This window comes from Ambystoma mexicanum, chromosome 6p (assembly GCF_040938575.1).
Source record: "Ambystoma mexicanum isolate Mex_15411 chromosome 6p, UKY_AmexF1_1, whole genome shotgun sequence".
Taxonomy (NCBI): domain Eukaryota; kingdom Metazoa; phylum Chordata; class Amphibia; order Caudata; family Ambystomatidae; genus Ambystoma; species Ambystoma mexicanum.
Window position 1 is genome coordinate 1,539,803,480 of NC_090935.1, and position 14,775 is coordinate 1,539,818,254.

Consider the following 14,775-nt stretch of genomic DNA (forward strand, 5'->3'; position numbering starts at 1 on the left):
AGAATAGGGCCTTAACAGAGGCCATGATGTTGCTGATGAAATTGCATGATCAGATGGAAGATGAGACAGAAGACATTGCAGATGACAGCTGGTTTGCGTCTATCTTCTCATGTGTTCCACAATGGATGGCGAATATCTTCAGGTTCCTGGGAGAAGTATTATTGATGGTGATGTTTGTATTCTGTGTGATCAGGATCATAATTACACAATACAAGAAGACACCAAATAAGATAGTCGGAATGAAGATCATGATCGATAACGAATCAGTGTTTGGACCCAAAGAGTTGACAGATGAAGAGATCAGAAAATATATAGAGGCCAGCATCTTAGCACCAGATGGAAAGAAAAAAGTTCCTGCATCCAAGAAATCATAAGAAGTATGTAGGACTGGGGGCTTGGCTTGCCGGCCATGCATTGAGGAGTGAAATTGGGGAGCTCCCACATGATTCATCGATAGATCCTGGTAGCTGGAGGAAACGGTGGAAGAAACACACAAAAAGAAGCAGAGAAGCATCAGAACATCTTGGGTACAGATGGCAGAAATCCCAACAAGAATCAGACCAGAACACGATCAAAAGAAGCACGGGGCAATCGCTGGGATGAACCCCAAGATGGCGGGCACATCTGCCTGAGCCAGCATAGGAGCTCCACAGGGACAATAAAGGTGGAGAGAAGCCAGCAGAAGTGTGAGAAGGGGACGCATACCAGCACCCGAGCGGGACATCGCCCTCGGGCGATCTGTGCAGGAGGCGATTGCGGAGCCTGACAACACCTTAGGGCTGCTCGAGACACCCGGCCATCACGTGGAGCAGACAAGAGCGGACAAAGGCAGACAACACTGCAATCACGTAGGAGACTTATCGGCTGCTGCGAGGGGCGCCGGAGGTGAGAGACTGGAAGCAGCCAGGGCGACAAGGTGCAGAACCCCCAACTCAGGGAACTGCACGGCAACTGTGGAGCACACGAGGGACTCCTGCGAGAGAAGGTGCCTCCTGCTCTGGGCAGTCAGTCCGAGCGGAAGCCGCACGGGAGATCGACGCCGGAGCACCGGGGGAGCTACCCCTGGCTATTCCGCAGCGGCACACAGGTATGAGGGCGACTGGGACTGCGAGCGGCAGAGGACAGTGGCCCGGGGTGACACGCTGGCGCATACTACACTATAGCTGGAGGCCGCAGCTGGAAGGGAGCCGCACCAAATTCTGGACAAATTTGAAGGTGACAAGTCCTGCAGCCTCACAAGCACGCATCAGGAGAGGCCCATGTCGGACCCCTGAGAACGAGGAAGCACCCGGACAATAATTCTAAAGAGCTACAACACGGCGGGCCCGCCATCAGCCTCTGCCAACACATGGGAGAGGACTGCAGGGCCGTTGGGAGCAGTGGACTGTCCGAAACGAAAGAAGTGGAACTGGCAGATCTATACCGGGAAGACCACCATATGGGTGGGTGGTTGCCAAGCTGGCAGGCCTGGGAAAAGAGGGTGCAGGAAGTGGCAGGAGACAAGCTAATGTGGACAGGCAGATTTGCCCACCATAGGGCCTCACAGTGCTGCGCTACCTCCCGAAAGCTGGGGTATGAAGTGTCTATGAATAACTAACAATCGGTACGTGGGAGGGCACAATCCATCCACCCATAGGGTCCATAAACCCACTTTGGGGAAGACACTGGAAGCCAGTGGCGGCAGAGGCAGGGGCCGGCTGGGACCTAAACAGTATAAGACTACAGTTTAAGTACACCCAGAGCCATTACTGACATTGACACTGGCCGAGGGACCACGCACAGAGGCAAGTCCATGGCATGCTAAATGGAGGAACGACTGAAGGGCCCACTTAAAGGAGCTACAAGAGAGGGCATAACTCAGCCACAGTACAGTAGTCCCCAACCCGTACCGACGGCGAAGGAAGATAAGCGCAGGTGAAGGGCAGAAGGCCCGCTCAGTAGACACAGGCCCAAGGAAGGACACAAATCAGAATTTGGGGAGACCCATACAACAGCAAGTTGAACCACCTGCTGGTGGGAGAATAAAGGCCTACATAAGTAGAGGCCCAGCTTGGCAATGGGCCAGAAATAACCAACTCGGAAGAGAGCAGACAGCTGAATGAGGAAGGCAGTTAAGAGAAATGTCATCCTCAATAAACACTGGAGAAGCTGGGGCCCGAATGCAGACGCACAAAGGTTACGAGTGCAAACATGCCAGACAAACAGAAGGGAGGTAAAGGGAGGCAAACCATCATGGAGTCGTTCGCCTGGAAGAACGAGGAGACGCAGTCCGAGACACCAGAGACCAGCATGGCCACATCCAACACCACACAGAGGGAGATCAGAAAGGTGAAAGGCAGAATATTGGAAGCATCGATAGAAGGCAAGCTGGACGTGGTGATCATAGATGTGGGGCTCCTCAGGCAAGACACAAGGAACCTAGCAGAGAGAGTGACAACGGTGGAACAACAGGTGCAGAGCAACACAGCGAACGTGGTGACCTCCCAATCCCAAATGACAGAGGTACTGACAGAGGTACTGGAATGTATACGTACATTGTAATGCAGAGCGGAAGATGCGGAGGGGAGGACCCGTCGCAACAATGTGCACATAGTGGGGCTGCCGGTGGGGGAGCAAGGCAGAGACCCCATGAACTCCATTGAAAACTTGCTGCTCCAAGAAGTGGGGGCAGGCAACCTGTCTCAGGGCTTCGATGTGGAGAGGGCACACAGGGCTCCGACCAGGAGACCCCGACCGGGAGAACCCCCAAGGCCAGTAATTGCAAAGATTATGAACGTCAAAGACCTGGAGAAGATCTTGACATTCTCAAGGGAGGGTGGGGTGATAACGAGGAATGGCACAAGGATAGCCAAACTAAAGGTGCTGCACAATGAGAGGCCACACATCTTTGAGACCACAGCTGATGCCCAGGAGTAGATGGACCAGCAAGGGATCCCACAACAAAGAAGTGGAAATGAAAGGAACAGACACACACCTCTTTGAAGCACAGAGGGAGGAGTGGGGGAACCGGATGTCTTACGGAGAAATGGATCGGCAGTAAAACAGACGAGAGTCTATGCAACTTTTTTGCATGCCGGCGATAGTCAAGAGAAACCCCACAAAGCAATGGAACTAGAGAACTTGGGGAATGTCCGCATGAAACAAGAAGAAGCAGAATAAACAGACGAGTTTAAGCACAGAGACTGGAACCAGCAGTTAGAAATGCGGGAGCCCGCAGTTCCCGAGAGCAGGCCGCCAAGACTCACAGACGGGACCCCGTGGAACAACAGGACTTGTGATGCCAGTTTTCAAGGAACCACGCCTCAACGAGTGCACCCACGAAACGGAGGGTGGCACTTGGAAAGGAGCCGAGCCTGAGCTAGTTATAGTAGTTGTGTGGTTAGGTTTGTTAGGTGAAGGCACGAGCGGAGGAAGAAGCATCAAGCGACAAGGACACAGCGGAGGCGGAAAGGAAGAGTTTTCAGAGCTACGTCCGAACATAGAGATCCAGCGGAGTACACCAGGGATGAGGGCCTGCCAAAAACAGGAACAAGAGGAGACCGAAAGAGCCAGAGGGGCCAATACCACCCCTATGAATGGGGAAGAGGAAGGGCGAGCCCAGAGGCACCAAACACCAGATGAACAACAACACATGAGCCCATGGGTATGAGCGGGCCACTGGACTTAACATATAAATTGGCCAGGAAGCATTGAATGTAGTCACATGGAACGTCAGGGTACTAAATGCCTATGTCAAGAGGCTGAGAGTCTATGCCTGGCTGAATAAGGCGAAGGTCCACATTGCAATGCTGCAGGAGACCCTTGACGGCTGAGAAACAGATTAAGGTAGCTAAGAAATGGGGAGGCCAGTTGTATAGCTCAACGTACTCTAATTACGCCAGGGGGTGGTTGACATGGATTGCTCTGGGGCCCCTGGTCAAGCTAATAAAACAGGAAAAGGATGTGGAAGGCAGAGTGCTGATTGTTCATGGAATGCTGAAGAATCAAGAGGTGTGCCTACTGAATACATACGCCCCCAACTACGATGCAACAGGGTTTTTCAGGACACTCACGCCCCGGCTGGCCTCATACCGAGAAGCGTCGATCATCTGGGTGGGTGACTTCAACTGTACATTGGACCCTCGACTGGATAGATCAGATACTAAGCACAAGAACCCAGCTCCGCCGGCCAGAGCACTACGGAAGATACTGGAGAAACTCGAGCTGGAAGACATCTGGAGGAAGGTACATGTAGGCACGAGAGGGTACACACATTACAGCGCCCCACACAGGATATTTACACAAATAGACTATCTGTTCACAGGCACAGAGACACTGGGGGAATTCACCGGGGCACACATTCACACACAAACACCTTCCGACCATGCCCCGTTAGTTGCGACATGGGCGCACACACATGGGAGAGCCCCCATAACCACATGGCAAATGAGGGCAGAGGCATTGACGGATGGGGACTTCGAGGATCTCAGTGAAGCCATAACTATTCAGAAGTGTGCAAACCAGTGTGGGACACAGACTATTCGTCCCAGTGAAATAGGAATCCTTCATAAGAGTCTGAATACATTCGGGACTAAGCCTAATCCTTCCAGTGAACAGACAAGAACCAAGGGAAGTGAATGGGGAAAGAGCCACCTGAATAAGAAACATAGAGGATAACAATATCCAAGCCTAAGTGGAGAAAGTAACAAAGAGACACTGCAAGGTCCCATTAAGGGTAAGGGTCAAAACCCTATATTGATTAACCAAGTGACCTTTATCCAGGAAGAAAAGGGGAAGACAGAATTGAAAGAACTGATTTAGGAAATCACCAGGAACTTTTTAAGAATAGATTACTGAAGCTGAGAAAGCTTGTCCAGGAGAAGGGAGTCATTTTCCCAGACCTTTGTGTTATTTTGCTTAGTGGCAGGGTTAGCGTAGCTCAGCTTTGGGATGGGAGACAGACTATTGTTTGGACTGGACTATTTGAAAACGGGCACCCTAGTTAGTTTTGTGTTACGTAGGGTAAACCCTTAGAATAAGAACATAGAGGCCTTTCATTATCATTTAAATAAAATAATACACTTTTGTGATGATGGTTAAAGCAGATCGCACGTACTGGCTGTATTTGACCCACTCTAACATGGCCGTACGGGCATGTAGCAGTCACACAGTAACGGTCAGCCGTCTTTTTCCCAGAAAGCACTGCAGAACACTCTGTTCACTTCCTCCGCAGTATATCAGCAGAGAACACCAGGAGAGCTATGCGTTGCTGATCTCATAGGAGTAAACAAGCGCTGTGTGAATTAGTTGAGATCACCTAAACCTTTGCTTTCATTGTATACTTTTCTACTTCCTTGGTCTATCCTTCTAACCTTTTTCCCTTTTGTCTAGTCCACACAGACATCAGCCCTAGTACGGCAGGAGTCACCCGTTCTTGAGCAGTTCAAGCCTCGCCCATTGAGAACGCAGATTTTGTCGGCTTACCTTCTGCTTCAGTTGCCGAGTTTGTCATCCTTCGGTAGGCGATCTTTCTTTTCGTTTAGCACTCTGACTCTGTAACCGCTTGAACATACTATCAGACACCTTTTGCTAATTTCAGGTTTCCTTTCCACTTCAGCGCAATCACGCGTGCAGGCAAAACCAGGCTCTGAACAAGAGCTGCAAGAACGACTCCCTGGCAGTTCTACGCCTGTTACTAGCTGGTAGGTCCTTCCTGGGTTTCCATCCGCTAGATTACTATAAAACTGTTAGTCTTCACTACAATCTATACTCATTATCTATCCTTTCTTTCCTCCAGCCTCTCTTCACATCATAAGGCGCTCTTTTGGCCAGTTGGTCAAACCAGAACCAGGTAGCCCAAACCTATTCTAGCATGGGGTAAGATATCAAAGCACTCACTGGAGGCTTACCATTCTTTACAAGATGGTCGCCCAGGGCTAACCTCCTTTTTCTTACACCTCCTTAGACTAGTCCCGGGCGAGAATATTTACTACAGTTCCAGACATCTAAGACCAACATCCAACGCCTGGTCGTCTCATGGAGACAACGCCCCCTAGCAGCTCTCCACAGGGTTTTATCCCCCATTAGGGTTTCCCTGGGAGCCTCCCGTTGATCAAGCCATAGCGCTGGGCCATGGAGGGGCCCTCAGGGGAATTCCTAAGTACAGCTGGAACCGGCATGGACCTACCTCTCCAACGAGGCCAGCAGCTGGAACCAGGATCTTCCTCTCTCTCTCAGCCCAGGTAGGTGGTATTTTGACCCTATCCTGTTCTTACTTGGGACAAACAACTTCACTAGTATAACAGATAACAGATAACTTTTGAAACTTTCACCATTTGGTCCATCTCCTTCTCTTGACCCACCACAGTATGTTTGCTGTAGGATTTCAATTTCTTTGAATAGGTATGCCAGAGCTGTTCAGGTAAGACATTAGTGGATGCATCTGCTTAACGCTAGGCATTCAGCAAAGCATAGGTGTCCCAATTAGGCAGAATGTTGGACGCCACCCTCATTAAGAGAATTGCAAACAGGAGAGAAAATAAACAAAGGCATTGTGTAGGAGCCTAGGAAAGCCCCTCTGAACACTCACTGAATCTAGAAGGAAATGAAGAGTCAATAAAATAAACAACGAGCTCAAATAATACACCAAAGAACCAACATAAATAATGCATTGCTGGTGTCCAGGCAGGCACACATATCCAGAGCTCTACAAGAAACTGAATTAAAGCTAAACCAATTAAACTAACATAAACATGTAAAAAGACCTCCATCGGAAGAAACCACACCAGCCGGAGAGCTGACTTACCAAAAGCTTGAAATAAGACTGCTTTTATCATTTCATTTATTATTTTGTACATATATTTTTAGTATACGGTGTTTTGCTATGAAGTACTTACTCAGATACATACTATTTCTAGGGAAATCCAACAGACAATTCCTTGCAGTAGGATAAAATAATTAATGAACCATGAACCATGAGATGATAGGTGCATTTAGAGGGAGATGTCAGGGAAGAAGAAACACTGAAGACTGCCTCCAATTCATTTGATATTCTAAAAGGCAAGTTTCGCCATACCTTGTCCAATACATGGTCAGACTATGGCCAGGCATATAAGCAGTATTGAGAGACCAGCCTTCAACAAATCAGGAAGCTAAACATAAGACGACTAAAGGTACATTCTCTACCCACATGGAAACAGGATTGCAGCACATTTGCAAAATACATCCGCTTTTCCAAGAGAATCATCTCAATACATCTAGCAACAGAATCCGATGATGCAAAAGGTGAATCTCATGCCATCGGAATACCCGGGGGCAGCCACCGACAAATTAACGCCAACCACAGATGCTCTAGCTAACTTGGCTATAGGGGTGGACTGGGAACCAAAAGAGGCCTGGAAATGATTTTCAAACTGGCCCCATATACACATTTTCAGCAAGTCCAACTATTTTCCTATGGTAACATTAGGAAATACCACATAGGTAGCCCAGGGTGCAGCTGTCTACTGGGTAATCTCCAGAGTTCCCTATAGGCCTTCCACCCCTGCTTGGCAAGTGCACACAGAGCGTACATTGTGTCCAATTGACAGATGATGATACAATTCTGCCCTATACATAGAACCTGCTACATGTCTAGGAAGGCATGCAGGGCCCAATGTTTGTTGGCACTGGCCTTTGTATTAGGTTACTCATGTAGCCGTGTGGAGCGATGGACCTTCCGAAGACCTTAAGCCAAAGATAGCAAAAGGGGCACTACTTCCTCTTCATGGAGGCCAGCATCAAACCCAACTGCACCCAAGAGATCGGCTGAGACTTTCTTTTAGGAGCTGTGGATTCCACCCTGGATAAAGGTAGCTACGAAAACAAAGACATGCCTATCAAGCATACTCGGGTGTATGTGAATAGAGAGCAGATTGTGTTCTAACGTGAAATGTTGCAAGATGAGCAAAACAAGTTGGGTACGAGAAATGTGTACTTTTTTTTAGAACTGCTTCTGCAGCGTGATGTATTTTTAGTAGAGTAATGGAAGCCATGAATTCAGTAGGGAATCATTTACACATGCTTGAAGTGTTTTCTGACCTCGTTCTATCACCGTCTATACTGTGCTGCAGCCTCTGATTATCACCACGAAGAACTCTCCTCCCATGCATCTCACCCCAGAAGAGGCCATTAAGGAGTTATTAATCGCCCCTGTCGAAATATAAGCACATTGCTTTGCAATGGGCCTTTGGATGTGAGATGTGCCCAAGTCTTGTAAACATCGAAATACAGAGTTGCCGAAAATACAACAGTTCCGCACGCAAACAATTTAGGAAGGGAATTATTGTAAATACATCCCCTATTTCCTTTTCTGAGAACACATACTATAAACAACTACTAGCCAAACTACACACAAACACTCTCAACATAAGTAAGACTCGCATACAACAAACAATCCCAGGCACTGGACATTACCCCTACGAATACAACAAGCCAGTGCACACAACCACAACCTTAAATACCAGCCAATCTACCCACAAACCACCCAACATAACCAGACATTCACATACAATAAACAACACAGGTATTGGGCCTCACCCTCACGGATAAAAGAAACCAGTGCCCGCAACCAACCCATCTGCAATCCAACACACACACAGACACCGGTTTCTCCTGTTTCTGGACCTATCCTGACACTCTACCCTCACTAACCCACCCTGTCCACTTTCTTGCAGAATCACGTGAGCATCTAGAGACTGCCTCTATGGTGGTAGCGGTGCACTGTATAAGTCAACATAACATATCTATGGTGTGGCGGTTCACTTTATAAGTCAAAATAACATACCATAACATTTACACCGAGGAAGGGGTCACTTTTGCACAATAATGACCCACCACCAAGTTCACATAGGGCCATAAATTGAATAAGGGTGGTTATCCCACTTGATAATGACCCCCTCTCCCCCGAAGGTATATAAGGCTATTAGTACAATATGGTAATAGAAATACATGTTTTGGGTTTATGATGGTGAAGTAAAATACGTAAAAATAGGAACTAAATTAACTTTGTTAGTAAACTAAATGTGGTTTTATTTTGTAGTATTTAAATAAACATTTCTACAAAAGTTCAGCATTTAAAGTGCAAACCTCTTTAAACTGGAAAATGTTCATGCCCTGATCTGCCCTCAAATCCCTGTTGGAGGACTGTGAACTTCCTGGCTCAGTGGCATGCAAATCTCTGTTTTACACAGAAATAATTCCATGAATGGGGGGCGCTGTTGAGCAGCCAAGGAAGATGGCTACCTAGTTTGGGAGTTCCATTCTTGCCCACCAGATTCTCCGCTGCATCAGCGCTAATCCTCATCATTCCCCAACGCTGGTGCCGCGATTCTGCTGCTGGGGCTCTCCTCTATCTGTGGCCGAAATTTGGAGCGAAATCGTAACCTGCAGCCCGTGTATTGGACGCCTGGGCCTGTGGCGGGGCCTGCCTCCCTGCGGGACTGCATTCGCCGCGGGTGCTCCCCCGCCCGGAGGTGCTGCCGTGCTGGTTTCCTGGGCGCTGCCACCTGCGCTCTGACTGCGGCTATCCGTGTCTCATGGGCGCCCTCCTTGATTGCGCCGGCTGAGGCGCGAGCCTGGGTCACCCGGCGCCTCGGCCGCGGACGTGCCCCTGGCCTGCCCGGTGCTGCTGGCCGGCAGCCGACTGGCTGTGCGGGGCGGAAAACTGATCCAACGAACGGGAGCCGGGCTGAAGCACCTGCGCCCATGTACACATGTACGCGGCCCCCCTGCCTGTGAAATCAGGGGCCGCCTGGACGGTGTTCCAGGGCCGCGGCTGACTCTCTCGCCGGCCTGTGGGCCTGCGGGCGCCGGCGGGCTGGATTTCCCTGCCTGACGGACTTACCATCTGAAGATTGATAGCGGCTGCGGGACGCAGAGTTGCCCCCCGCGGCCGCTTGTGGGATTGGAATTGGGCTCTCTGGCCCGCTGGGGCCCGGCTGACTCTGCCCCCCGGGGGCTCCTGTATTGGGCTGAGGGATACTGAATCGAAGAGGGGCCCTCATATGTGCAGAGGGTGACGCCGACCTGCGGATGCCGCGGCCTCTGGTCGTCGCGGGGCTTGGAGCAAGACCGGATTCCGGTGGATGCACCATTGCTCTCTGCATGTGCTGATTTGCGCTAGGACCACACGGGTTAGCCATCCAAAAGGCTGTGAGGTGGGTGCTGCAAGCTGGAACATAACACCCTGCCTCATCCTGCTGGAGGCCTCTTCCCACCCCGCTACTTGTCTATACCCAGGGAGACTGCCTGCATATAAGCCCGCTTTGCCTCCCCCCCAACACTCTTTACCCGCGGGGACTGTGAGGCCTGCACTTTACGTGCTGGAACTAGATTAACTGTCACTCCTTGGGCGTCCTGGTGGCTCCATATATTCGCGCGCGGGGGGTCTCGCACCACGCACCTGAAACTCTCAGAGTGCTAAAGAAAGGGGTGGCACCTTACTTTCTCAACGCACGCAGATGAGGACAGTGTTATCCGATTAATCAAGGGAGGAATCCTACCTGCCTCACTAACGGTGCATCGCCTGGCGTCCCAGGCATACTCCAAAGTGACACTGCTCATACGAACCTTCCTGTCCTTCCCCCGGCCTGCTCCCCCTGCAACGGCTGTGGCCGCTACGAGGCCTCGGCGAAGTTTGGTACTGTACGGGCCACCGGGCTAGGTGCTGGCCACTGCTGCTTCATCATCAACGTTGTGTCACATACTAGTCCCCTCTATCAGGCTGCGACAACACCAGCCCTGCCGAGCGTGATATATCTAGACGCTGCCACCGCTGACCTCCTATCTTTCCCGCTGCGAGGTCCCAGCCTCTGTCCAACACCTACCTCACCGAGTCGGTTGCGGTTTCCATACGTAGCAATGTCCAACAGAGCGCGTGGCGCTGGCAAGGTGGGTGCCATGGAAAAGTTTACCCGGGGGGACTCCTAAGGGAGACCAGGCATCGTCCTCTGCGGTGCAGGAGGAGGGCGACCTCCTGCCGGACACCCCGCAGCCGGACTTGGCCGCAATGATGGAATCCATGGCAAAAAACTTTGCAGCCTTTCATGAAAAGCTGGATGACATCAACGCGAATGTGGCTTCATTAAGGGCTAAGCTTGACCAACACGGGGTCAGGATTACCGAAGTGGAACAGAGGACGGGCACCAATGTGCACACCCTACAAAACACAGTGTCAGAGCTTGTCCGAGCCATGAAACAGGTCAAAGCTAAATGCGACAACCTCAAATCGAGGTCGCAAAGAAACAACATTCGCATAATTGGGGTTCCCGAATCTGCACTTAAAGGGCGCATGGAGCTGGCGGTCGAAAAACTCATCAAAGACCTCCTAGATGACCCTGATCTCTCGCCATTCTTCACAGTTGAAAGAGCTCATCGCTCATTGGCACCTCGGCCTAAGCCAGGAGACTTCCCCAGACCAATAATAGCAAAACTGCTCAGCTATAAGGACAGGGATCACATACTCCGATTGGCCAGGGAGAAAGGGGAATTAAGGCTGGATTCGCAAATAAACAGGATCTTCCCTGATTTTTCGGTAGGGGTGCAGATGGAGAGACGCCGATTCAGTGGGCTGAAGAAAATGCTAAGAGATAGGAAGATCGAGTATGCAATGCTTTTCCCTGCCCGCCTAAAATTCACCCATCGCAACAAACTCTACTTCTTCACGGTCCCGGACGAGGCAGTTAAGTTCATTGAGGCGCAGATCCCACTGGCAGATCCCCCCGAGGAACCGATGGACAACGACTAGTACCGGACGCATGCTCTCCTCTTGGGAATATGACCTTGATACCCTTGAATATATGCATCCTCGCTTTGTAACCTTACTTACATCAGCCGATCTTCAGATTTATGTTGTTTTATCGAAACTTGTATTACTAATGGTGGGCAGAACGGCAGCGGCAGCCCCCACTGCAGCTGCAATTCCTTTTGAGTTTAAATGTTTGTGCTTTAGCCCCGGTTGGGCGTTTTCCCAAGCGTTGCCGAGTTGGGGTTGACACGCAGTTGTTCACTCTAAGGGTGGGTATCTACACACTGCTGGCTGGAACAGGGCGGTGAGGGAGGGGGTGAAGAAGTTGGGGTAGGTTATATTCAAAATGGCAGGAAGGTTGAGGCCGGTTCTAAAAGGAGGCACTCTTTTGCGAGGGAAGCACTCACGGCGTTTATCAGAGGCAGATCCTTTGTTTGGGATGTCCCGTAAATTGCCGGTATGGCGATCAAAATGATGACATGGAATGTTCGGGGCCTGACAAATTCCACAAAGTCTCGTAGGATCGCGGCTTACGCACAAAGGCATGGGGTTAAGGTCCTCCTATTACAGGAGACACACGCCCTTAAACACCTATCGTCTAACATAGCACAGACCTGGGGTCTCAATAGATACTATACCCAATATTCCACCCAAGCTAGGGGAGTCCTGACCCTTATACATAAGTCGGTACACTTCATACTCTGCACATCCCACATCGACACGGAAGGCAGATATGTGATTCTACACTGTACTTTGGCTCACGAAGAATACTTATTGGTCAACTTATACGCGCCCAATTCTGACTCCCCCGAGTTTATTGACGATGTGACCGCCATTCTCATGAGATACATAGACGTGCCTATAATATGGGGGGGACATGAATCTGATACTTGACAATGTACTAGATAGAACAACGACCACTCGCAGAGCCACAACGCAAGCGGCCAAGCGTCTCCTCATACACATGGACTCTCTGAATTTACACGATATATGGAGAACACTCCACCCCCATGAAAGGGGCTATACTTTCTATTCAACGGTACATGACAGTTCCTCAAGAATAGATTTGTTCCACTTGTCTGGCAAATTTGTGGGTAGGGTCTCAGATGTCACGATCCTCGCACGCACGCTATATGACCATCCCCCGTGCTCCTACAGATCCAACTCGGCGACACAAAGGTGTTGCGACCCGCCTGGCACTTTAAATCCACCGCTCTATCTGATATTGTCTTCAAAGCTGAGATCCTAGCGGACATAACCACATTCTTTGAAAATAACAGGGCATCTGGCACACACGAAGGGATCAGGTGGGAGGCATTTAAGGTTTACATCAGAGGGATGTGCATCTCTAGGGAAGCTGGAGTCCTGAAGGCTATAAGGCAAGCCCTAACCAATTCTGAAACTAAGCTTAAAGCCCTGGAACAGGAGTATCTCACCACTCCGACCCCAGCCACCCTAGCTGCGATCAGATCAGAGCTGGAACAGTTTGAGTCACATGCCATGAGAGAGGTGCAATACTATGCTCGCCCTGTTGCTGCCCGTAAATATGGGGAGGGAGACAGACCGGGTAGAACCCTGGCCAGGCATGCGGAGGGTGGTAAGACCCGCATTGATAGCATTATAGATGAGAATGGGCTGAGGCACTGGTCAGACCAGTCCATACTAGATACATTTGCTAGCTTTTATGCCAATCTATATGGTCCCCAGCCTGAACACTCAGCCCAGGACCTGGACGACCTGCTGGAAAGCATTCCTATGACTCTTATCTCCCAGGAAACCAGGGAGCGACTGGACGCTTCGTTCACCTTGGAAGAGATTGTCCAGGTGATATCAGACCGTCCCAAAAACAAGGCGCCTGGCACGGATGGGCTCACCTCTGAGTTCTACCAGGAGCATGTGGCTATATTGGCACCTGTTCTACACAGGTTTTGGGCCGAATCACTTCGATTAAACATCCTCCCCCCTTCCTTAAGGGAAGCCTAAATAACAGTCCTCCCCAAACCTGGAAAACCCCCGGATGAATGTGGGTCCTACAGGCCCCTATCCCTTATTAACACTGACACGAAAATCTATGCTAAGATAATCGCAAACAGGTTTCTCCCTTTCATGTCCCACATGGTCCATACAGACCAGAGTGGTTTCATTTCCGGTTGATCCACGGCACTCAACATCTGCCGTCTGTTTAATGTGATGTCCAGAATTGACCCGAACGCTGATGCTGTGGCGGTAACACTAGATGCCCAAAAGGCTTTTGATATGGTCTCATGGCAATATCTGTTGGCCGTGCTAGAGAAAATGGGAGTGGGGCCAAATATTATCTCTTACATAAAACTCTTATACACGGGTCCACTAGCTAGGGTGCTTGTAAACTCTGTTCCCTCATCTCCCTTCACGCTACACCGGGGTACTCGCCAAGGATGCCCATTCTCACCCCTCCTTTTTGCGCTCGCTATCGAACCCATGGCTGACCATGTAAGAGGGCGTCACATCAATAAAGGCATTCGGTTATTGGACACAACGGAAATCATCTCACTTTACGCGGATGACGTGCTCTTGTATGTCAGAAACCCCTCCACATATCTGGACCCGATCATCCGTGACGTTACCAAGATAGGCATGTACTCAGGTTTCACAATCAACTATTCTAAATCTGAAATTTTCCCTTTCACTGTAGCAACTCAACAACCGGCATGTGAGTACCCCCTACGCTGGTCCCCGGGTGGAGTAAGGTATCTCGGGGTACAGGTGTCGTTAACCAAATCCTCCCTATTGACAGACAATTACAAGGCCATGGATGAGCTCGTCGTCTCCAAGTTCTCCAAATGGCGCAATCTACCGCTATCCCTGGCGGGAAGACTCTCTCTAATAAAGATGATTGTGGTCCCCAAGCTTCTGTACATCTTCACTAACGTACCAGTCTGGCCCGGGATGCAATACTTTAAGAGGCTCCACTCGGAGTGCGCACAATTTCTCTGGCATCCAGGTTCGGTCCGCAAGAAGTAGCAACATAT

The 14,775-nt window shown here is 50.1% G+C and overlaps 1 protein-coding gene across 2 annotated transcripts in view; it reads left to right on the forward strand.

Annotated features, from left to right (window-relative positions):
• Positions 1-14,775, forward strand: part of CHRNB3 (cholinergic receptor nicotinic beta 3 subunit) — a 781,646-nt gene that overhangs the window by 654,746 nt on the left and 112,125 nt on the right. Inside the window, exon 6 of one of the 2 annotated variants that reach the window (XM_069626420.1) lies at positions 5,371-5,497. The exons of the other annotated variant lie outside the window; for it this stretch is intronic. Within the exon in view, the coding sequence (XP_069482521.1) occupies positions 5,371-5,497 (127 nt within the window). The remainder of the gene's footprint in view (positions 1-5,370; positions 5,498-14,775) is intronic. 2 annotated transcript variants of the gene reach the window in all.